This window comes from Rhincodon typus, chromosome 24, assembly GCF_021869965.1.
Source record: "Rhincodon typus isolate 14 chromosome 24, sRhiTyp1.1, whole genome shotgun sequence".
NCBI classification, from domain to species: Eukaryota; Metazoa; Chordata; class Chondrichthyes; order Orectolobiformes; family Rhincodontidae; genus Rhincodon; species Rhincodon typus.
In genome coordinates this window covers 42,580,280-42,603,865 of record NC_063355.1, presented here as the reverse complement: position 1 = coordinate 42,603,865, position 23,586 = coordinate 42,580,280, and the positions used below count along the sequence as shown (strand labels likewise).

The 23,586-nt window shown below is 40.6% G+C and overlaps 1 protein-coding gene across 13 annotated transcripts in view; it reads right to left on the bottom strand.

Moving 5' to 3' along the window:
• Positions 1–618: 618 nt before the first annotated feature.
• The window catches only part of LOC109928974 (autism susceptibility gene 2 protein-like), a 475,973-nt gene continuing 453,005 nt past the window's right edge, over positions 619–23,586 (bottom strand). For 5 of the 13 annotated variants that reach the window (XM_048611251.1, XM_048611256.1, XM_048611253.1 and 2 more), the window contains 8 exons: positions 22,976–23,008; positions 21,588–21,629; positions 19,187–19,258; positions 18,203–18,338; positions 16,141–16,221; positions 8,599–8,682; positions 4,044–4,269; positions 619–2,372 (listed from right to left, as the gene is read on the bottom strand). In XM_048611251.1, the coding sequence (XP_048467208.1) occupies positions 1,142–2,372; positions 4,044–4,269; positions 8,599–8,682; positions 16,141–16,221; positions 18,203–18,338; positions 19,187–19,258; positions 21,588–21,629; positions 22,976–23,008 (1,905 nt within the window). In that variant the 3' untranslated portion in view covers positions 619–1,141. The remainder of the gene's footprint in view (positions 2,373–4,043; positions 4,270–8,598; positions 8,683–16,140; positions 16,222–18,202; positions 18,339–19,186; positions 19,259–21,587; positions 21,630–22,975; positions 23,009–23,586) is intronic. The other 8 variants (XM_048611260.1, XM_048611255.1, XM_048611259.1 and 5 more) reach the window with 3 other exon arrangements.

Here is a 23,586-nt window from a genome sequence, read left to right as displayed (position 1 = left end):
CCAGAACCACACTGCAAGAAAGACCTGTTTAAGGACTTCATTGCTAACAGTATTTTATTAGAAATGTTACCATGAGATTTTTGATCCTAAAATACTACTTTGTCTTGTATACAGATTCCATAAAAACACTGCACAATTACACAAGGTCCACACTGAATGTCCTTGTTAGCCACTAAGAATTTTTCCCAATGCATTATTGTCTGTGTTGTGGATCGAGAAATAAAACCTCTCTCTGAACTGGGTGCCTCATTGGTCCAACAGTTTTTGTCTCTCCCTCTGGTCTTCTGTGTTTGCTTAATGGATTTACATGTTGTCCCCACTGTTGCACACAGTAGTGTTCCCCCACCCCATGGTATGTTGCCATTAGTTTGGGTACACAGCCTTTGTGAAAGACCTGCCTGTGGTTCTTGCATAGTTGAATTGAATACGCTTCTCTGAAACTGAGCTTCAAGCACACTTCCACATGACACTATTGGAATAACTGTGCTACAAATATCGAGTGAGCTGTTCTGGTTTCAAAAACCCTTTATAAAGGCTACCTAAGTAAAGAATTTAATTAGCATGTTCTGAGTATCAACAGAGTATTTACATTTGTACATGAACCACAAGGACCTCTTCTGCATATCTTGTAATTGTTAATAAGGCAAAACAAATTCAGATTTGTACATTTCTCAAAGTACACAGACATTTTTGGGAAGCAAATAAAGTCATTTTTGGCCTCAATATGAAACATCACAGTGGATTCATTGTAAATTGGTATCTTGATAAATGATACCAATAGCAAACCCTGGGTATTATTAAAATAGTCTGAGGCCTGTAACTGCTGAAAACAGAACACAAAACTGAAAAGCAAACAAATTGAAGTGAAACAATAAAATTACAAATCCATACAAATTAGATTTCAAATATTGGAAAAATGTACAAACATGATTTCAGAATTCTTCTCTGCACAAAGAAATCTAGAGATTTATAATTGATAATATATTAATTCCAATTATAAGCAATCTTCTGATATCACAGACTTTTTATCCCTCTCAACTGTGCTTCAATTTTATAAATTTACAGCGTTCTCTTCTTGTTGCAGTGCATTATTTGAATCAAAGGATCTCATATATAGGACAGCTGTCAACAGGTCCAAGAACTACCTTGCCTCAACTTCTTTGGGATTACGAGAAGGGGAGTAGTCCCGGGACTCTGAGTTAGTGAGTGGTGTAGTCCTCCGGGGAGAGACAGACCGTGCACTGCCTGCTGGTACAAGAGGAGGTGGAGCACTCAATGCTGCAGTTGGTGGGGTCCTGTTCAAAATACCATTGTGATTGGCAGTGGATGGACTTAGCCTCGGGTAGTGCATTCCACTTATGTGAGGCATAAAGGATGGCACATGTGCCAAGTGACCATCCATTGATGATGTATGCAAGGCATGTAACCTAGCACGGTCAAATTCTTCCCTTAGGTGCAAACGTTCTCTTTCATCTGTGTGTCGTAAGCGCTCCTGTTCACGTCTGACCTCCAGAACGTGCTCATGGTTGTAGTCGTGAGGCTCTCTGTCTCTATACGACCGATCATGCTCATAGAAACCAGCCGGCGTTGGGAACCTGTGCATGGAATCTGTGCGTAGAGGGAATTCCATCCTGCGGTGCAAGTCAAAGCTCCGGTATGCATCTCGTAAAGGATCCCGGACAGGATCCCATGAAAATCCAGGGTGGGGTAGTCGTTCTCTTCCCGCCAGCGGGTTCATACCTATGAAAGGTGTTACCATTCGTGCACGGTCAAGCACATTCATGTTGTTCATCTGGTGGATACTGCTCATTGTAATAGGCATGGGGCCCATAGAATGACTCAGTGGAATTCCGTGTATGGATGTGTGGTGAGGTGGCTCATTATTCCTTGGATGCTGAGATGAGTCCGAACCTATCACCATCACCTCATTATCCTCTTTTCGCTCTTCTTTTATCTTTACATCATTCTTTATTTTCTGAAGGTCACAGGAGGGCTCCGATTTCCTTTCGCTGTCTTTGCTCACCGAATTGCTGAGTTTCATGCTTTCACTCAGTACAGCTCTGTTGTATGGAGAACTGGGCCTCACAACTGGTTTTGTGTTTTCTTCAGGTAGCCGTCTCTCGTGGCTCTGCCCATCTTTTATTGGTGACCGGTTTTCCTTGATTTTATGCTCAGTGCTAGATAACTCCCTCAGTGGGTCTGTGTGATCTCTCTCCAGCTCCTTTGACCGATCTCGCTCAGTGCTGCTATGGTGCCTGCTTGGATCATTCATGCTTCGGCTGTTGCTGTGGATGAGGTTGTTGATTTGATGGTTGACTGGGGCAGATGCTGGTGATGATCGGTTGGAATGCCTGTTTTTCTCCACTCCATCCCTAGAAAAACATGCAAATATTTTAAACTGCACGGTACTGCAAACAATTATGTCTGGTGATCTGTTTATTCAAATCTAGTAAACCTGAAAAGTTTGGAAACTTTGGAACATTTTTAGGCAAGCCATTTTTCACATGAAATTCTGGAAATATGCCACAGGTCAATGGGACCTTTTAAAGTGAAACATTCCATTTGGTCAATCCACAGTATGTTATCTCCTTTTGCAATGGTGATGACAGCTGCATATATCAGAATGAGGCTTTTTTTCCTGACAAATATGCAGAGGCTAGAATCATAGAATTATAACTGAATGTTTGCTCAATTCAGTCAACAAAGCATAAAGGTATTCATTTTAAGTCAGAAATAACAAACTATTTAGATATTGTGGTAATGAGGAACATTTTTTAAGCAATGACTTGTAATGTTTTTGCAAGGATTGTGGAAGCAGATTCAACAATAACTTGCAAATGTGAACGAGAAAAAGAAACATTTGCATGACTACGGGGCTAATTGATAGCTCTTTATAAGAACCAGCACAGGCATGACAGGCAGAACAACCTCATTATGTACTGTAACATTCTATGATTCTAACACAATGAACAGACAAATTAAGTCTCCCAAGGACCTCTATTTTCCAAGGTGGGATTCTAGAACTAATTTTACAATTGATTCTTTAATGATTTATATTACCCATCTCCCTGGTAAAATAAACACAAATGAAGGGATTATTTCTGTATGGATGACATCTTCTTCCACATTACAAATAAATGTGGGCATTGATGTTCCACAACTTGGGATTAGCATTGGTTTGCTGCAAAATACAGGCTCACTGACAGGATATCTATTATCATTGGTATCCAAATTAGAATTGGACATCACAAACTGCTGGAAATTTCAGACCATGGCTGCTTCATTCTGCAATCTAAGTGGGGATTGGGGGGGGGGTGGGAGTGCTGTGTGGCAATCCGTGCCTTTATGTGGAGTCCCACTGTAATCAGAATTGTGGGAAGTCCCAGTGCAGGGAGTCCATGTGCACAGCCCCCTTCCCAAAAGCAACACTAAACACTACTCAAAAATTGGAACAATTTGTTCTTCATGGTTAAATTCCTTGCAACAAGTTCTTATTCACGTTCATGTTGTGATAAGCTGGGCAAATCCTTGTTATGAACCTGATGTGCACAGAACCATTTTGAAAGCATTAGTCAACTGAGGAAGGTGCTCAGATCAAAAGGAATCAATACTATAACACATGGAGTGAAGTAGATAGAATGTGTTCACACAGTGAATGCTACCAGTACAGTGGCTCAATCTCTAGCACTGCTGCCTCACAGCACCAGGGACCCAGGCTCGATTCCACTCTCGGGCAACAGTCTGTGTGGAGTTTGCACATTCTCCCTGTGTCTGTGTGGGTTTCCGCTGGGTGCTCCGGTTTTCTCCCACAGTGCAAAAATGTGCAAGTTGGGTGCATTGCCTGTTGTGTTCAGGGATGTGTAGTTAGGTGCGTTAGCCATGGGAAAGGCAGGGTTACAGGAAAAGGGTAGGGGGATGGATCTGGGTGGGATGCTTTCTGGAGGGTTGTTGTGGACTTGTTTGGCCGAATGGCCTGTCTCCACACTGTAGGGATTCTAATGAAAACTCCCACTAAACAGGAGGTGATATAGTTAGGCAGGTACCTTTCTTTCTCTCTGTCACTTTTAAGTGAAGAATCTCTTTTCTCCAAATCTCGGTCTCTGTCGTGGTTAGTTACGGAGGAGCTTCGTTCAGACTCTCCTGGTTTTGGCCACTGCGGTGGGGTTGGAAATGAAGGTGGAGTTCGATGGAGACGGTTCCATGGCTCATGAGCATTGTTGAGGCTCTGTATTCCTGGAGGTTCTTTGTGACCAAACATGCTGTTGGAAGCTAGGCAAGTAGAATATGTGGAAAACAAACAGATTAAGTGGAATACCTTTTTATAAAATCACATGATATACAAGTTTTTATAATGTACTGTTTTGCCAAGCATAAAAAAAACACTTGGAGCTGGGCTTGAACATTCAAAGTCAAATTTTCACAGTCCGATTGCTTATTTGAAGTAGACTCATTAACAGTAAAGACATTTAGTCTTGTTAGTGCATACTGAATGTCACCACAATTGAACCAAACAGCAAAACTGGTGGATGCTTGCACTTATAAAGCCTGAATGTCTATGTTACCACTAGATGGTTTGACTTCCTGAATGAGTCAATTGTGAAAACTCCGTCTGACATCGGTAGTATTGAATGACGACAATTGTTCACACTGCTGGGGCAGCTCCTGCATGATCTGCTCTACAGCAATAGTTGCCAGATTTAGAAAAAGTGGGATAAGCAATGCAACATTAGCACATCATCAACTGCATCCTTTTGAATTTTTTTTTAAACAAGCGACTTGGCAAAGATGTTAGCAAGACACATTTAAACATCAATGGCCTATTAAAATATCTAACTTCTGCATGAAGAAAACACTTGGCAAACTGCTAACCTAGTCAAAACAAGTAATTGTACTCCTGCCGTTTTTAAAGTTCATTCATAAGGGCATCACTGGCTAGGCCAGTATTTATTGCCTATCCCTAATTGCCCAGAGGGCAGTTCAGGGTTAACAACATTGTTGTGGGTCTGGAGTCACATGTAGGCCAGACCAGGTAAGGATGGCAGTTTCTTTCCGTAAAGGACATTAGTGAACCAGATGGGTTTTTCCAACAATCGACAATGGATTCATGGTCATCATTAGACTCTTAATTGTAGATTCTTTTTATTGAATTCAATCCATCTGCCGTGGAAGGATTCAAACCCAGAAATTCGAACTCCAAAAACAGAAATTGCTGGGAAACTCAGATCTGGCAGCATCTGTGGAGAGAAAGCAGAATTAATATTTCAGATCCAGTAACACTTCTTCAGAGCTGACTGTAGCTAGAAAAGGGTTGGTATATGTGCTAAAGATAGGATAGGGGAATGGGGGAGGACTAAAGGATAGATGGAGATGGAGCCCTGTGACAGAGAAAAAAAGTTGGGCAGACAAAGGAATGGGTAAGGGTGAAGAAAATGAATAGCTGCTAAAGGGAACCATTAGTGACTGACAATAGGTGTTTGTGGTTGCAGCGCATGTGACAACAAGGCCTGGTGTGTGGGGTTTGAGATAGATCATGGGAGGAGGTGCTCAACCACACAAATTATTGAACTCTATATTGAACATAGAACATAGAACAGTACAGCACAGTACAGGCCCTTCGGCCCAAGATGTTGTGCCGAACTTTTACCCTAAACCTAAGGTCTATCTAACCGCTACCCCGACCTTATTATCATCCATATGCCTATCTAATAGCCGCTTAAATGCCCCTAATAAGGCCGACTCCAATACCCTCTCCGGCAATGCATTCCACACCCCTACCACTCTCTGAGTAAAGAACCTACCTCCACTCACTTTAAACTATGCCCCCTCGTAATAGCTACCTCCACCCTAGGCTGTCTATTCTATCTATACCTCTGATCATTTTGTACACCTCTATCAAGTCACCTCTCATCCTTCGTCGTTCTAAAGAGAAAAGCCCTAGCACTCTCAACCTTTCCACGTAAGGCCTTCCCTCCATTCCAGGCAACATCCTGGTAAATCTCCTCTGCACCTGTTCCAACGCTTCCACATCTTTCCTGTAATGAGGCAATCAGAACTGAACACAATATTCCAGATGTGGCCAAACCAGGGTTTTGTATTACTGGAGCATAACTTCACGGCTCTTGAACTCAATCCCTCTATTAATGAAAGCTAACACACCGCACACCTTCTTAACAACTCTATCCACCTGGGTGGCAGCTTTCAAGGAACTGTGAACATGAACCCCAAGGTCCCTCTGCTCCTCCACACTGCCAAGAATCTTTCCGTTAACTCTGTATTCTGCTTGCAAGTTTGTCCTTCCAAAATGAATCGCTTCACACTTTTCAGGGTTAAACTCCATCTGCCACTTCTCAGCCCAGCTCTGCATCCTATCAATGTCCCTCTGTAACCTAGAACAGCCCTCCGCACTATCCACAACTCGACCCACCTTCATATCATCCACGAACTTACTAATCCACCCTTCCACTCCTTCATCCAAATCATTTACAAAAATCACAAATAGAAGAGGACCCAGAACAGATCCTTGTGGTACAGCACTCGTAACTGAGCACCATGTTGAATATTTTCTGTCCACTACCACCCTTTATCTTCTAAGGGTCAACCAATTCTGAATCCAATCTGCCACATTTCCCCTTGTCCCATGCCTCCATACTTTCTGCATGAGCCTACCATGGGGAACCTTATCAAACGCCTTACTTAAATCCATGTATGCCACATCCACTGCTCTACATTCATCCACGTGTTTGGTCACCTCTTCAAAGAATTCAATAAAGTTTGTAAGGCATGATTTACCCCTCTCAAATCCATGCTGATTATCATGAATCAAACTGTGCCGATCCAAGTGATCATAAATCCTATATCTCAGAGCCCTTTCCGATAAATTGCCCACCACTGAAGTAAGACTAACTGGCCTGTAATTTCCAGGGTTATCCCTGTTCCTTTTTGAACAAGGGAATGACGTTTGCCACTCTCCAATCTCCTGGCACTATACCTGTGGACAGTGAGGACGAAAAGATCATCGCCAAAGGCCCTGCGATCTCTTCCCTCGCTTCCCATAGAATCCTTGGATAAATCCCATCAGGCCTGGGAGATATACCTATCTTCAAGTTTCTCAAAATTCCTAGTACATCTTCCTTACTAACATCCACCTCCTCTAGCCTACCAGCCTGTTTCACACCATCCTCCTCTACAACTAGGTCCCTCTCAGTTGTGAATACCGAAGGAAAGTATTCATTAAGGGCCTCTCCTATCTCTTTAGGCTCCGTGCAAAAATTCCCTTTACAATCCTTGATCGGCCCTACTCTTACTCTGGTCATCTCTCGAGTCCAGAAAGCTGCAGGGTTCCTGAGTGGAAAAGGAGGTGCTGTCCTTCTAGCTTGCGCTGAACTTTGCTGGAGCATTGCAGCTAGCCTGAGGTAGAGATGTTGGCCAGGGAATTGGGTGGTGTGAAGTGGCAGGCAACCGGAAGGTCAGGGTCATTTTGGTGGAAAGAACATAGGTGCTCTGCAAAGCCTTCGCCTGTTCTGCGCTTTGTCTCCCAAGGTACAGAGTAAGCACATTGTGAGCAGTGAATACAGTGGATGCGATCAAATAAAATGCAGGTAAATCACTGCTTCACCTGGTATCTTGGATAGTGAGGGAGGAGGAAGTAATTGGGCAGGTGTAACACTTTCTGCGTTTGCAATGGAAGGTGATGTTGAGGCGTGGGAAGGTATTTGGAGTAGAGGAGGAGTGGACAAGGGTGTTCTGGAGGGAACAGTCCCTGCGGGAAGGCTAACAAGAGAGTGGAGGGGAATGTGTGTCTAGTGGTGGCATCCTACTGGAGGTGGCAGAAATGGCAGCTAATGATCCTTTGGATGTGGATGCTAGTGGGATGGTTGGTGATGACAAGGAGCTCCTATCGCTGTTGTGGGAGGGGAGAGGTGGTGAGGGGGTGAGGTCTGAAGTATGGGAGATGGATCAGCCATGGCTGAGGGTCCTTGTCAACCATGGTGGTAAGGAATCCTGGTTGAGGAAGGTGGTGGACATTTCAGAGGCCTTCTTGTCGAAGTTGGCATCATTGGAACAGATATGATGGAGATGGAGGAACTGGGAGAATGGAATGGAGTCTTTGCAGCAAGCAGGGTGCTGAGGATGTATAGTCCTAGTAACTGTGGGAGTCGGTGGATTTGTAGTGGTTATTGGTGACCAGCTTATCTCCAGAAATGAAAACAGAGATGTCGAAGAAGGGAAGGGAGGAGTCAGAGATGAACCAGATGAAGATGAGAATCAGGGTGGAAACTGGAAGCAAGATAGATAACTTCTCCAATTCCAGATGAGACAGGGAAGCAGCACCAGTGATATCATCGATGTACCAGAGAAAGGGAAAGGTGGGGGCCAGTGTAGGACTGGAACAAGTAATGTTCCACATACTCCACAAAGATTCAGGCATAAATGAGGCCCATGCAGGTACCCATGGCCACCCCTTTGACCTGAAGAAAGTGTAAGAAATTAAAGGAGAAATTACCTGAATATCTAGATTAGCAGTCCAGTGATAATACCTGACTAAATAAACACAAAGAATAGTGGTACTTTATATTTACAATACAAACATGCACTAACCAAGTGCTGGATTGCCTAATCCTCCAAAGGCACTCGTGCTGAGGTTTCCAAGGCCACCGTAGGTGTTTGTTCGACTGAATGGATCTGAAAAGATGTCATGAATTTAAAAGACAGTCAGCCACTGCTAAAAAAGCCTAAGAGGTCTGAAGACATGCATTTAATTTTGCAGACTGACTAAGTGAGATTTACTGTGAACTCGTGTTGACCATTCCTTCAAAAGGCTTGATGTAAAAACAGTTCATTTTAATACCAGGCAGCATCTGGTTTCCTCTCCTACTGCTCAGAGCTAGTCAACTGCCTAATCAAACCTGTCTGAATGCAGGCAATCGTTTCCAAGCTAGTAAAAGAGGTTTATAGGTTACTTAAACTACAATCCAATGATCTGAGAACAGGTGTTTTTGTTCATTCATTCAAATGTAACAACTGAAAATATCCAGACTTTTCTGTTAAATTGATTTTCATACCCTAAAACTAGATTTTCCATCCACTGACAATGCAAGAGTAGAACACCATGCCCTTAGGATTTCCCACTCAATGTGTTTCTGAGGTTTCTTATTCATATCAGATTGAAAGAATGCTCCAGTGCCTAACTTCCATTTTAATCTCTGATATTTAAGAGAGGATTTTAATCTAACTTGCCACACAGATTACCTATTCGATAAAATGTTTTACTATGACAAACTTTTATTTTAACCCATTTACCAAGAACTCATGAAATCTATATAGAAAATTAATTGATATAATTATAATCAACATTCATATTTAAAACTACACTGTCTATATTTCTCTCACATATGTTGGTTTAGGTAAAAGAGCCTTTACCAAATCCCTTGAAGATATTTACAATTGTCACAGTGGAAAGCTACTGTGTTGTGTGATCCTGTGTACATAAGTTTCAGACAACACTCCCTGTTACAAAGGTTAAGTGCTAAAAATGAATGGCATGGAATTATTTTTCCACAGGCAATTTTCTCAGCTTGCTGTTATTTCTCGATTAGAAGAATCACAGAATTGTTATAGTGCAGTGCATTTGGCCCACCATGTCTGCACCAGCTGTCTGAATAAACATGACTTTGTACCATCTTCTTGGCCATTCCCCATAATCTTAGAGTATTTCTATTTAAAAAATCAAGTACAGACCTTTTGATTGCCTCGCTCTAACCTCGCTCCACCACAATCCCAAGCAGTGCATTATAAACCTGAGCTACTCACTGGGTGGAAATGTTTTTTCTCACTTCACATTTACTTCTTTATCTATTAATCACTAGTCACCATTTCTTATCACTCAGCCAATTTTGTATCCACGTTGCTACTGCCCCTTTATTCCATGAGCTATTACGTTGCTCACAAATCTGGTGCGCACTGATCAACAGTGTTACGCTCATCAACTCTTTCTACCACCTCTTCAACGAACTCCTGGAAGCTAGTTAAACATGATTTTCTCTTAAGAAATGCATGGTGACTCTCCCCAAATAACCCACATTTGTCAACATGACTATTAATTCTATTCCAAATGACTGTTTCTACAGAAGGTTTTCCATTACTTAAGTTAAATTGGCTGGTCTGTAATTGCTGGGCTTTTCCTTACAATCTTTTATAAACAAGGGCAATTCTCCAGTTCTCTGGTACCACCCCACTGTCCAAGGAAGACTGAAAGATTATGGCTGGTGCCTGTGTAACTTCCGTTCTTGCTTCCTTCAATATTGTTGGATGTATTCCATTCAGTCCAAGTGCCTTGTTAATTCCAAATACTAACAGCTTATCTGATTTCACTTCCTCATAAATTTTGAACCCTTTTCATGACTGAGTTTCCTCCTCTGTCATATGGCTTGGGTGACATCTGGTTCCTTGGTAAAGACAAATGCTAAATGTTCATTTATTATCGCAAATGCGCTCCTTTCCTCCATGTGTAAATGTCCATTTCAGTCCCAAATGAGGCCTACCTCTCCTCATTTGACCTGGGACCTCTAATGGAATACTGCGTACAGTTCTGGTTACCCTGTTATAGGAAGGAGCTGGAGAGGGTTCAGAACAGATTTACCGGGATGTTGCTGGAAATTGGGGGGTGATTTGAGTTATAAGGAAAGGCTGCAAGTTTTTTTTGACCGGAGTGTAAAAGGTTAAGGGATGACCTTATGGAGGTTTATAAAATCTTGGGGGGCATAGATAAGGTGAATGGCTGGTGTTTTTTCCTTAGGGTGGGGAATTTCAAGACAAGGGGGCATATTTTTAAGGTGAGAAGAAAAAGATTTTAAAAAGACATGAGGGGAAACTTCTACATCGAGAGTGGTTCGTGTGTGGAATGAACTTTCAAAGTAAGTGGTGAATGTGGGTACAGTTACAACATCTAAAAGATATTTGGATAAGTACATGAATAAGAAATGCTTGGAAGGGGTATGGGCCAAGCGTAGGCAGGTGGTACTAGTTTAGCTTGGGATTATGGTCAGCACAGGTTGGTTGGACCAAAAGGGTCTGCTTCTGTGCTGTATGACTCTATGATTTTTACTGTGCCGAAAGAAGACTTCGGATTTCCCTTTGTATTAACTGCCAGTCTTTTTTTTTCCATGTTCTTTCTTTGCTTCTCTTATTTGCTTTTTCACTTCTCTGGAGGTTTCTGCATTCAGCTTGGTTCTCATTTGTATCTGCTATTTGACAATTGTCAGTGCATGCCTTATTTTACCTTAATTGTAACCTCTATCTTTCATCTAGGAACGTTTTGGATTTATTTGACCTATCTTTTCCTTTTGGGGAAATATATCTTGACTGTTTCCGAACCATCTCTCCTTTAAAGGTAGCCCAGTGTTCACTTAAAGGCTTTCCTGCCAACCTTCTACTCCGGTCTGTCTGGTTCAGTTCTGTCTTGCCCATTCCCCTTTCCATTATCATCCTAAACATTATGATACAATAATCACTTTACCCTAAACGTTGAACAATTTGTTCCACCTTGCTCCAGAGAACTGTGTTGGACTGTACATATACAGCTTTAGAAAATTTTCCTGAACGCAATCTAAGAACGCTTTCTCCCATGACCTTAATGCAATCACTATCTGAGCCTGTACTTGGGTATTTAAATTCCTTCATTATATCTGCTCTATCATGCTTGCACAACTCTAATTTCCTTTCAGATTTTCCTCTACATCTTTCCCACCAGCCTGTAGACTACAACGACCAATGTTCTTGCACCTTCTGGTTCCTTATCAATTTGTAGCCAAATCAATTAGTCCTCGAATCCTCACAGACATCCTCTTTTTTTAGCACTGCAATCATCTCAACCAATTCTGCCAACCCTTCTTGTTTTCTTATCTTTCTTGAACACCCTGTATTCAGAAATTTTGAACACAGTCCTGCCCTTTCTTCAGTCAGCAATGTTAGGATGTCACAATCATCCGTAATAAACCTGAATAAAGATTAACAATATATTTATTGTTTTGCACAATGGTTCACATTGCTACTTTATTTATACATAATAGCACATGCAATAAGTTAGAATGATTAAATTATTTGGAAAAAAGCAGCTGAAAGATATACATTACTTTCCAAATCTTGAGACATTACTCAGGTGAAGTATTAGAGGGGCTTCAATTGTAAAGTTAACTGAAGAGCTATGGCTAGCTTCGTTACCAATGTAAGTTCATTAAAGGTTATCTAGACTAATACCCGGAATGGGCAGTGTCTTAGGAGGGAAAATTGGACAGGCCAGGCTTGTATCCGTTGGTGTTTAGAAGAGTAAGATGCAACTGGATTCAAACATTAGAGATCCTGAGAGGTCTTTACATGGTGGACGTGGAAACGATATTTCCTCACATGGTAGAACCGAGAATTGAAAGTCATTGTTTAATAGTAAGGGATCACCTATTTGAGAGAGAGAGAGAGAGAGATAAGAAGAAACCTTTTTTAACAAAGGGTTGAATGCCTTTGGAACGCTTCCTGAAAAGACGCTGGAAGCAGAGTATAAGAGACAACAATGTGTAGAGCTGGATGAACACAGCAGGCTAAGCAGCATCAGAGGAGCCGGAAAGCTGACGTTTCAGGTCTAGACCCTTCTTCAGAAATGGGGGAGGGGAAGAGGATACTGAAATAAATAGGGAGAAAGGGGGAGGCGGATAGAAGATAGGTAAAGGAGAAGATAGGTAAAGGAGAAGATACGTGAAGAGGAGACAGACAGGTCAAGGAGGTGGGGTTGGAGCCAGTAAAGGGGAGTGTAGATGGGGAGGTAGGGAGGGGATAGGTCGGTCCAGGGAGGATGGACAGGTCAAGGAGGAGGGATGAGGCTAGTAGGTAGGAGATGGGGGTGGGGCTTGAGGTGGGCGGACAGGTTAGTCCACTCCTCCCACCTCAAGCCCAAGCCCCAGCCCCATCTCCTACCTACTAGCCTTATCCCGCCTCCTTGACCTATCTGTCCTCCCTGGACCGACCTATTCCCTCCCTAACTCCCCACCTACACTCACCTTTACTGGCTCCAACCCCGCCTCCTTGACCTGTCTGTCTCCTCTCCACCTATCTTCTCCTTTATCCATCTTCTATCTGCCTCCCCCTTTCTCCCTATTTATTTCAGTATCCTCTTCCCCTCCCCCATTTCTGAAGAAGGGTCTAGACCTGAAACGTCAGCTTTCCTGCTCTTCTGATGCTGCTTGGCCTGCTGTGTTCATCCAGCTCTACACCTGGTTGTCTCAGATTCTCCAGCATCGGCAGTTCTTACTATCTCGGAAGCAGAGTACAAATATTTTTAAAATAGAGGTAGATAGATTCATGATAACAAGGGAGTGAAAGGTTACTGGAGTGGTGGAAATGTGGAGTAAACAGATCAGTCATAATCTTGCTGACTGGTGGAGCAGGCTTAAGGGGCTGAATTACCTACGTCTATTCCTAGTTCTTATTGAAATCTGTGATGTGGAGGTGCCGGCATTGGCCTGGGCCGGACAAAAGGTCATACAATGTTGAGAGTGGAGTGTCGACTGGCTGAATAACAAGTCGCTGCAGGTGACCAAAAATGTGAGATGGTGTGAGTAAAGTGTCACTAGCTAAACAGCAAGTGAAGGGATGACCTAGGATGACCTGTGCCTGTGTGTGTCTCTTTACTTTACCTGACAAAGGTGCAGCACTCCGAAACCTTGTGATTTCAAATAAATCTATTGGACTATAAGCTGGTGTCATATGACTTCTGACCTTATTAAAATCTAACATGAGACAACAATTTTTTCCAGCATGTCATTAACTAGTTGTCTTCTCAATTCCTTGAATCTTAAACACGTTGCAATATTTGTGTTTGGCTAACCTTTAAATTTTACATGAACTTGGCTTGTTTGCAAGACAAATGTGTGAAAAGGGCAGATCCACCCTGGCATAGTGCCAACTCTTGGGCTTCAGACTCACCTTTAGAGCAGAAAATAAAAAAGGAAAACAAACCAATTGCTAGTTCAGGAAAATCTCTAGGAAATTGCTTTATGTGCGTGGTTCAGTACATTAAAATAACCCATGAACTCCGGAATCAGCTTAAGTATGTTAAAGAAATAGCATAACTAATAAGGTAGCAGCACCTTCTGGATAGCTGTTTGGGAATTAAAATATGAAAATATGAATTAATGTGACCTTTTTATAAGGTTATTAAGGTAAATGGCAAAATGCAAGGCAATGGTAAATGGCATTCTCTCATTTCTCCATGTATTGTAACAAACAAATATTTTTAGAATGACTGCAAAGGAGCAATTTGCAGCATTGTTGTATGGAGATGTAGAAATTCGTAATTTTCAATGCATGTCATTTCCTTTATCGGGGCAAGATTGTAGCAATGCACTGATTGGTTCTCACTGCCTTCCGACAGATGAGACATTCAAACCTTCTTGTTCTGGTACCGTCCCAGCACCCAAACACTCTGCAGCATCAGGAAAGTACTGGCCAGATGATGATAAAGTATTGCTCATTCGAAAATGTTTTTTTCCTGGAAGATATAACCTTTTCTAGTGCTTCTCAAAATGAGGTCCAGAGAGACTTTCTAGAAGAGTCTATGGAATAATATGAGAAGGCTAACTAAGCAAGGCCAGCCTTTCAGGCAGGGACAAGGGCAATCATTCAAGGCACTGTGGACAGTGGTAAGCAACTGATTGGCAGTTGAAACAAGAATTGGTGTGAGCTGGAAGGGAACAGCAGTGTGGCTGTCACATATGTAGCACAGAGTTGATTTCATCTCAGCAAAGACAGAAAAGAATGCGCAGCAATGCTATGTCTTAAGGATTGCAGATCTATAATTACCAAGGATGGTAGTGAGTTCAACATCAGTGAAGAAACGGGAAATTAAAATGAAACATTTAAGTACTACTTACTTAAATTTAAAAGGGCACTGTTTTCACTAAAGTTGGGAAGACAAAATGCAGAAGCCCACTTAAAGTGGAGAAAGATTTACAAGTATCATTGTCAAACATCATGCCAAATTAAGACAAGCCCTACAGAAAGAAATGGCCATATCCATCTCACTAATCTCAGGAAAAAAATTATATTCTCTTAAAGGCACTTTTAGAGAACTTTTTATGCACAACACTTTCAAACTGTGACCATTAAAAATGTTGGACGAGAGGTTGGGAGAATCTGAGACTGCTTATCTATTTGAAAAGGGATCCCTCAACAAAAGAGTTTGAGAACTATAGCCCAGTCTTGCTGCAGGTTTCGAACTAGCGCACGTTGACAGTGAGGTTACATTCAGGGATCAAGAAGGACTCATTTCACTCAGACATGGAAAAAAGCTCGTGTTGCAGAACTGGTCATTCCCATGGTCAAACTGCTGCAGCACAGCTCCAACACTGGCATCTGTTCAACAACATGGAAAATTACGCAGTTATGTCAGTTTGCTAAAAGGAAGGCAAATCCAATCTAGCCAATTACCATCCCGTAATCCTACTCCTGATCACCAGTAAAGTAAGCAAAAGCATCTGTGACAGTGCCATTAAGCAACACTTACTCAGCAATAATTCACAGAGATGCTCATTTTGGGTTCTGTCAAGGCTACTCAGCTCCAGACCCTTCAGTCCTCTGCAATTGTTGATAAAACTTATTCATTCAACTATATCAATGAACACTCGAGTGTTGATAGACAGAGGGAGCCAAACCAGACAAGATTCTACTTAGTTGTTGACTTCAGGCTGCAGTGTCTTACATGCAGTGTTTTCCATGTAAGTGAAATAAGCCTATTTTTTTCAAAAATAAAACAGCAGAGTTGGTTTCAAGTCTAAGAAGTGGATCTGGAGGCTACAAAAGAGTGAACTGGCACCTTGTAAATTCATGTTGAAATGCTAGTGGAGCCCTTGTTATTAAAAGCAGGAAATAGCAGTGGTATCACACAATACTGCAACCAGCCTGACAACGTATCCCATGAATTGCAATAGATACTATAGATATTATCCCTTCTGGAAAGGAAAGCAGCTAAGGGAAAGAAAGGCTGATCATAATCTTATTGAGCTGTGACTAAGTGCGATGTGAGCATTTGCTTTGTCAAACTATATATGTGCACATCCTCTCATTCACCCCCTTTCCCCACCCCAAAGTTCTCACCTGCCAGGTGACCAGTGGGTAAATAGCTGCTGTGGTGATGAGGTGGAGGTCCAAAGGTGGTTGCAGCTGGATGTGCATTACCTACAAGGAAAGGACAAAAAAAAAAGCCAGTTAAATGAAGGATAAAGGAGTCAAGAAAAGCTGAAAGCAACAATCCATCAATACTGTTAACAAGTCATCAGAGAATAGAGATACATAGGGCTTTTTCAGTGAACACGTACATATAGTTCAAATTATTACTATATCATCAACCCAGGAGGCAGCTTTCTGTTAAAATGGAAATCCATTGAAACATATCTTTTACTCTCCTTCCACATGACTGATGGAGACTGTCATTTTCCAATCCATCAAGATCTCAGGACACATCTAACAGATCAGAACCCTAGTGACAGGTTTTAAATGAGATTGCTTACAAACTTTTGTAACGCACAGGATACCAGCAAGGCGATAATGAAGATCCACCAGAGAAACAAAAGGAAATGCTGCAAAGTGGCAGTACATTATCGAACACAGTGTTGGCTGGGCAGCCAACCATCTGTCTTGTGGACAGCTAGTCAAAGATAACACATACCTACTGGGTTACCAAAAATATCAGCACACCTGCAGTGCCTGGAAGGAGTAAGGTGCTTTTTAACGTGTCAGCAGAAGGGAGATAAAAACAATACTTACTCAGTGAACATTTCATCTGATGGCAATTTAGTTAACGTTTTGAATTGATATATTTTGACTTTCAGGAAACCCTCATCAAATATCCAGTGAACTGTATCTGTGTCATCATGGCTTTAGTGTAGTAAGCACCTGAGATGCTTCTAACTGGCAAACAGTGATAAATACTTTAGGAGAGATGATTGAAAGAAGTGATAAGTAGTAAGATGGAGGGGGTTAGGAAATTCAGGAGAGTAGGGCCAAAATGGAAGAAGGCTTAGTTATTAGTGGAAAGGGCCGAAGGGGGACTATAGAGATAGTGCTAGGGCAAAGGTGCTCAGAAGACGATCTTGAATTAGTTGCGTTTGGTGTCAGACTGAAAGGCAAATGGAACCTAGTGCAGTGAAATTCTGGATAAATTGCCAATCTATGCAAGATAGCAGCCAACAGCTGAGTAAGAACAGCTCATTATTTTAAATTAAATCAGCTTTAATCTAGACATTCATAAATGTTTACAGATTTAACTCAGACCAAGGTATAAAATTAATATACATATTATACTGTCGTGAATAAGATCAGGAAAAGATGAAGTTAGATTGATTCTCATTTGCTAAGTGGTTGAACCAAAAACTAAAGATGACAATTACAAGCATGTCTGGAGTGAATTGAAGTGTCAAGCACAGGTGGATCTTAAAACCAGGACCGTGGCAATGCTGTGGGACCTCAAGCACTAAATAAACTCCACACGTTCAATCATCTAGTTTGGATGCAACATTTAGCAAACAGGCTTCCTAAAAAAGTTGCTGATCTCAGTTTTTTGTCAGACAATAAAATCAGCAAGTGCTTTACGAATAGGAGCGATGAAAAACCCAAAAAACTCCATTCCCAGATTGCAACTTGCCATCCTTCTGGTAGAAAGATAAATGCACTAATCCATTTTCTTGGGTGCTGGGTAGTTATGATTGGGTGAAAAAAAACCCAAAATGCATTCAAAACTGCTCTGCCAATCAACAAAGATCATGGCTGATATTTTACCACAATTCCACCATCCCACATTCTTCCCCTATCCTTGAATTCTCTTTGCCACCCAAAAATCTATTAACCTCTGTTTCGAATATACTCAGCAAATGAATATCCATTGCTCTCAGGGGGTACAAAATTACAAAGACCGAACTGAGTGAAGAGCTTTCATCTCAGTTCTAATGGCCAATCCCTTATTTTGAAACTGTCTCCCTGTGCTGTAGATGCCTGGTCAGGGGAAGCATTTTCTAAGCATCTACCCTGCCAATTCCCTTACAAATTTTATATGTCCCAATTAAATCATCTCTATTGTTCTACATTCCAATGAGTTTCAGCCTGAATGAAGTATAAACAAAGAGAAGAGGAAATCAACATTTCATATCACCAGATAACATACCTGTGGTTGAGAAGAGGGGTCTGGCCAGGTCATGTGGATATGAGAATCCAGGAAATATTCCAGGTGCAGGTGGTCGACTAAACAGGTCCAGCTTGCCCCCTATTTCGAGTTTGTGATGGTCCATTGGCATTTGTTGCTTTAAAATAGAACAAATATCTTCAATATCATGCACCAGAAGTAACAATTACTTCACAACATAAACTGGCTGAAAATGCTTTCTGTGTTGATAAAATGGGAGGTATGGGCTGGGAAATTCTTTCGGGATTTGACAAACTCTCCAACTCCTCACCATTAATTTTTAATATACAGTATTCCTGCTGATCTCCTGTCAATTGAGAACACTTCCAAAAGGAAACTTCAGCTCATAATTTTAGACAGAATTGTTTAACAACAAAGGTCGCTCACTGTTGCTGTGCATGGGAGGGGAAGACAGTGAGCAAAGAGGCAGGAGGTGCAACTCTAAATGGTTCACATACATGGCAGCTTCTGATGTTGATTATATTTGATTATATGATGGATTAGTAATCTGGAGGTCCAGGCTAATGCTATGGAACCATGGGCTCAAATTCTACAATGACAGCTGATGGAGTTCAAATTCAATTAACAATGTCAATTGAAAGCTATCCTCAGTAAGGTTGACCATGAAGCTATTAATTGTTGTAAAACCTATCTGATTCACTAATGTCCTTTAGGGAATGAAATCTATTCTCCTTACTTGGTCTAACTTACATACATCTACAGACTCGTGGCAATGTAGTTCATTCTTAGCTGCCTGCTGAACTGATCTCTCAATGTTACTCAGTTCAAGGGCAATCAGCAATGTAAAAATAATGCTGGCCTTGCCAGCGATGCCCGCATCCCATAAAGAAAAACAGCATAATAAATTTTCACTTAAACTGACATTTAAAATACTTTTTCCCAAAAAAAGTGAAAACAAAATTAGTCAAATCTGGGATTGTGAAGGCTTGTTTTTTTTTTTAATACCTTTAGTTTTTGCTGGTGATGGTAGATTTGCCAGGCAATCTGCACATGAACGGCACACCATTTCCCAGGTTTCTGTAAGACAAGACACAATACACCTTAGTAGACACGTTTCAACTGCAGTAACGAAAACATGCAAATTTATAGGCTTATTGAAACAAGATGCAAAGCACCTAATAAGAATTCAAAAGCCTTTTAAATGGTGTGTTCCCAAATATATATGTTGCAAAGTTTGAAGCAAATATTTGATATGAGTTGAGACAGCATGAATGAAAAAATTATTTTCAATCTTATGGCAGGAGCTGCTTTTAATTCAACAAATAAACAAGTGTACATCAGAACAAGAATACATAATCAGGAGATAGAATGCTCCTTACACATTAGATTTGGACTGGCTTACGGCCCCTGCATTTGGGAGCAGAATGCCAAGATGACCCATGTAGATGACAATACAGTTTTGATTTTATAAAAGCACTACTTTTATTTGAAGAAACCATAACAATTTGAATTCCGGCTGAATTGGAAACTGAAGAGGTATGTTCTCTGTTCTTCATTTTCTGCAAGAGATTGCTTATTTTCCACAATGAGAGAAAGAAGCCTAATCAAGAGAACCCTCCCTAATCCGGGCGGTAGAAATTTGTTATGCAAAAGAGTACTTGAAGCATAAGAATTACTACACTTGTGGTGAACAATCTTCTGCTCATGCCACAGCTTATTTTGACATATTCCTCCTGAACGAGAAGAATCTGACTAAGAACTACAGCAGATTCCAAAACGACCCTATCATGTCATGACTACATCTCATGAAAAGCAGGTCCAAAATGCAACACTAATATTACACGCAGGCTATTGTAGCTACTTTCCAGGCACCATGATTAACTTTCTCAAAATTAATACTTATTTGGGTACAGTTCTTCTTGAATGACCCTTGATTTTTCTTACGGGGATGAAATTTATTTTGAGATGGAATAGGAGGTTAATACTAGTGGGACATATTCCACAACCTGCATATCCGTTCCTTGTTTTCTGATAAACTGACCCAATGTCTTGTCTTCACAGTTGACTGAATTTCCAATGTGTACAGCAGCAGACTGTTATCCATGCACCCATAAGGTAGAATCTTAGCTCTCCTTCATACTTGAGGGCATCGAATTAAAGAATGATTACCTCACGATTCCAAAGATATTTGGATACCAGGTCTGGCATGAAATGAAAATGAAGTCTGTGCACGTGTCTACGTCAGATAAGGCAGCCAAGTTATTACAGTACACAGCCGAGCTGTCTCTCTTATTGAGAGCCAAGCCATCAATGTTATTTCCAGATCAACAGCACTAACCAGCATAGGGCAACGGATTTCTGTGCAAAACTAAATACTAGTCTTAAGCATACTACTTATTTGCTACACCTCCTGAACCCCACAATATCTTGTTCACCAAATACAGTAGCAAGGGTGCACTAAGTGCTTACCCACTGGCAATGGATGACGGTAGACCATTCAGTGCTTACCATCACGAACAAATTCTGAGGAAGGGACAAAGGACTCAAAACGTTAACTCTGATTTCTCTTCACAGATGCTGCCAAACCTGTTGAGCTCTCTCAGCAATTTCTGTTTTTGTTAACAAATTCCGTATTGGTTGAAGTAATCCGAATCTCCCTGCTGATAAACATCATGATTGTAAAGGTGTCTACGTATAAATAATGGCGAATTACTTGGGTATTGAAGTAGCGAGATCTGGTCAATCTACTGTTATGACAATCTGCTTCCATTTCTGTGGGGGTGGAGGGGGAAAAGAAAAATAAATGGTTCACTTTTCTTAATCATGGCCCAAGAGGGTACATAAACCAGCCAGAGAAGCCAACAACTGTGAACCAACTCTTTTATCCCACCCTGGCCCCGTCAAAAAGGAAAAAAAAGTTGACGAGTATATTTGGAGAACAATACAAGTAGCATTCAGCAGGATAACTGGCTATCCGTGACTGAATAGGGAGCAACTCGGGAATAGGTCAAGCTTAAGAATACAGAAGATAATAGTGGTCAGAACTGTATGTATTCCAAGCTTCTATCATTAGTTCTCTGGCAATTAAGAGGTGAAGAAAAGATGAATTAGATCTTCAGGTGACCAAAGAGCTAGCTGGCTCATTTGGAAATGCCACAAAGAGCCTGAAGTTGTGACCACAAAAATGCTTGGTGCAATCAAATTCAAGGTCTAGCTATCAAGTCCAGCAAACTTTCTAGTGAAGGATGCTATTTGAAGAATTTTTTCTGGAAATCCAAAAACAAAGAGGCAAAATAGTTCCAGGACAGCCTTTAACCTGACTTCTATGAAATGGAATCCCTGGGCCAGGACTCATCCCCAGGCAAGCTAGGGTCTCAATTAATACTTTTACTCAAGGTATACTTACGCCCATTGGTTTTTGAGGTAGATTTACCCTTTTGAGTGGGAGCTGGAAGAAAACAGTAAACACAAATGAAACAATAAACTCTTCATGGATGAAACCACGTCAAAAATAGATGTCTTGATTTTTTTTAAAAACAAGTGATCCATAAGTTTTCCCCTTGACCTTCCATTGTAGTCTGCAAAGAAGTGTTCAGAGGGAAGATAGAAAGCCTTGCTGGAGCACAACGATTTTTGAAGCCAGAACTTTGCGATAATTCCTTTATTTCTCATGTTGCCAGACAGTGAAGGAACTTCAACATGTTTCAAAGAAATGTTGTATTCGTAATGAAAGTATCACTACAGGAATAAACCTTCTGATGTGTGGGTAACCACATAAACTCTCAAATGATGACAAAAAGCTAATAAGATTTGAAAATGGGCCCCAGTATAGATCACAGAAAGGAGATAGGACAGGTTCAGTAAAGTTTATATAATTTATTTGGTTGGAACTATGCCAACAGGCACAAAGAATTATGAATCTATGATTTTTGAACATTCTGTAATAATTTTAAATATGAACACACTTGCCATGTTTATCCATTTACAGCATTACGGAGGGAAAAACCAGCACTACGTTAAACTTGCTCCAAAGCACTGAATTACATCTACAAAATAATATGTACAGAAATACACATTGTTGCAACTGCACAACCCACCAGCGCAAACACAGTCATCTTTAATTTTATTTATACATTTACCACAGCTTTCAAAAAACAGAAGAGTTGTCTTCTTTAGAATGTTCAGAAATAATTTAAACTTGCCAGTTCTTTACACTTGTGACTGAATTAGCAACACCACGGTCAGTTTAGAAGTAAATAAATCAATATGATTTTCATACTTCAGAACTTTTCCTAAGCTTATGTCTCATCAGTTGGAATCATTAAAGATCTGATTCAACAATTCAGGTTATCTACAAACTGAATTAACTTTTTAAAAAACTTAGTCTCAAAATTACTCTCTTTTTTCTTTAACATTTTCCAACAGTCCACACTTCCCCCAGAGCTGTATCTAATTAAAATTTGTCCAACATGAAAAGAAATGTGTCAAAAATCATATGTAAAGGTTCTGCAGCTATGAAGCACAGGCCAGACAAACTCCCATGCAGATGGAGAAAAGAAAAATAAACCCTGTTTCTTTTGAACCATAAAGCTTGAGCTGCCCACTTGAAATTTAGACAAAAATTTAAAATTAGTTATAAACAATGGCAGTAAAAGAACTTATGACTTGCATTGTGCATATGTCTATAGATTCTATTATAAATAAGATGTTTTGGAATAAAAACAAATCAAATTAATAAAGTGTAAGATTTATTTGTAAAATAATTCACTATTACAAAAAGTAGATCTCACTTACTCTTATTGACTGTCTGTATGGGTCTGACAACTGCTAGAAAAGACAGAAAAGTTGCACAATTATATTAATAGAAGCAAAATTATAATGGGAACTGACAATGTAAAAACCATCTTGGATAAATGAATAAGATTTTGATCAGTGTCTAATACAATAATCTCACCCAAACGTAATCATTCAGTGGCGATTTCAAAGAATTCTTCGGTTACATGGAATTCACTTTTTCGAAAAAACCTTCATATATTCATGTCACCATTAGTAACAGGGTATTTAATGTAAACATTTTACAAAGAAGTCGCTGCTAATCATCTTCATCAGCCAAAATATATAGTGCATTGTGGCTATATATTACTCTGCACACGATCAATAGTCACTTTTTGAAAAATGAGCAAAATGTTGTGCTCAAGAAGTTACTGTGATTATTCTTGGCATAGCATTCATTTAATCATCCTAATTCATTTTGAATTAGCCCATCTTCATGGATTACAAAATAGATTTCACTTTTCATTTGATTTTTAGGTTTGTATATTTTGTTATACAAATACACCACTGTGTGCATGGAACAAAACATCTCAGCTATTGCACTGACTGAGCTCTGCAGTGGTAAATGCTAC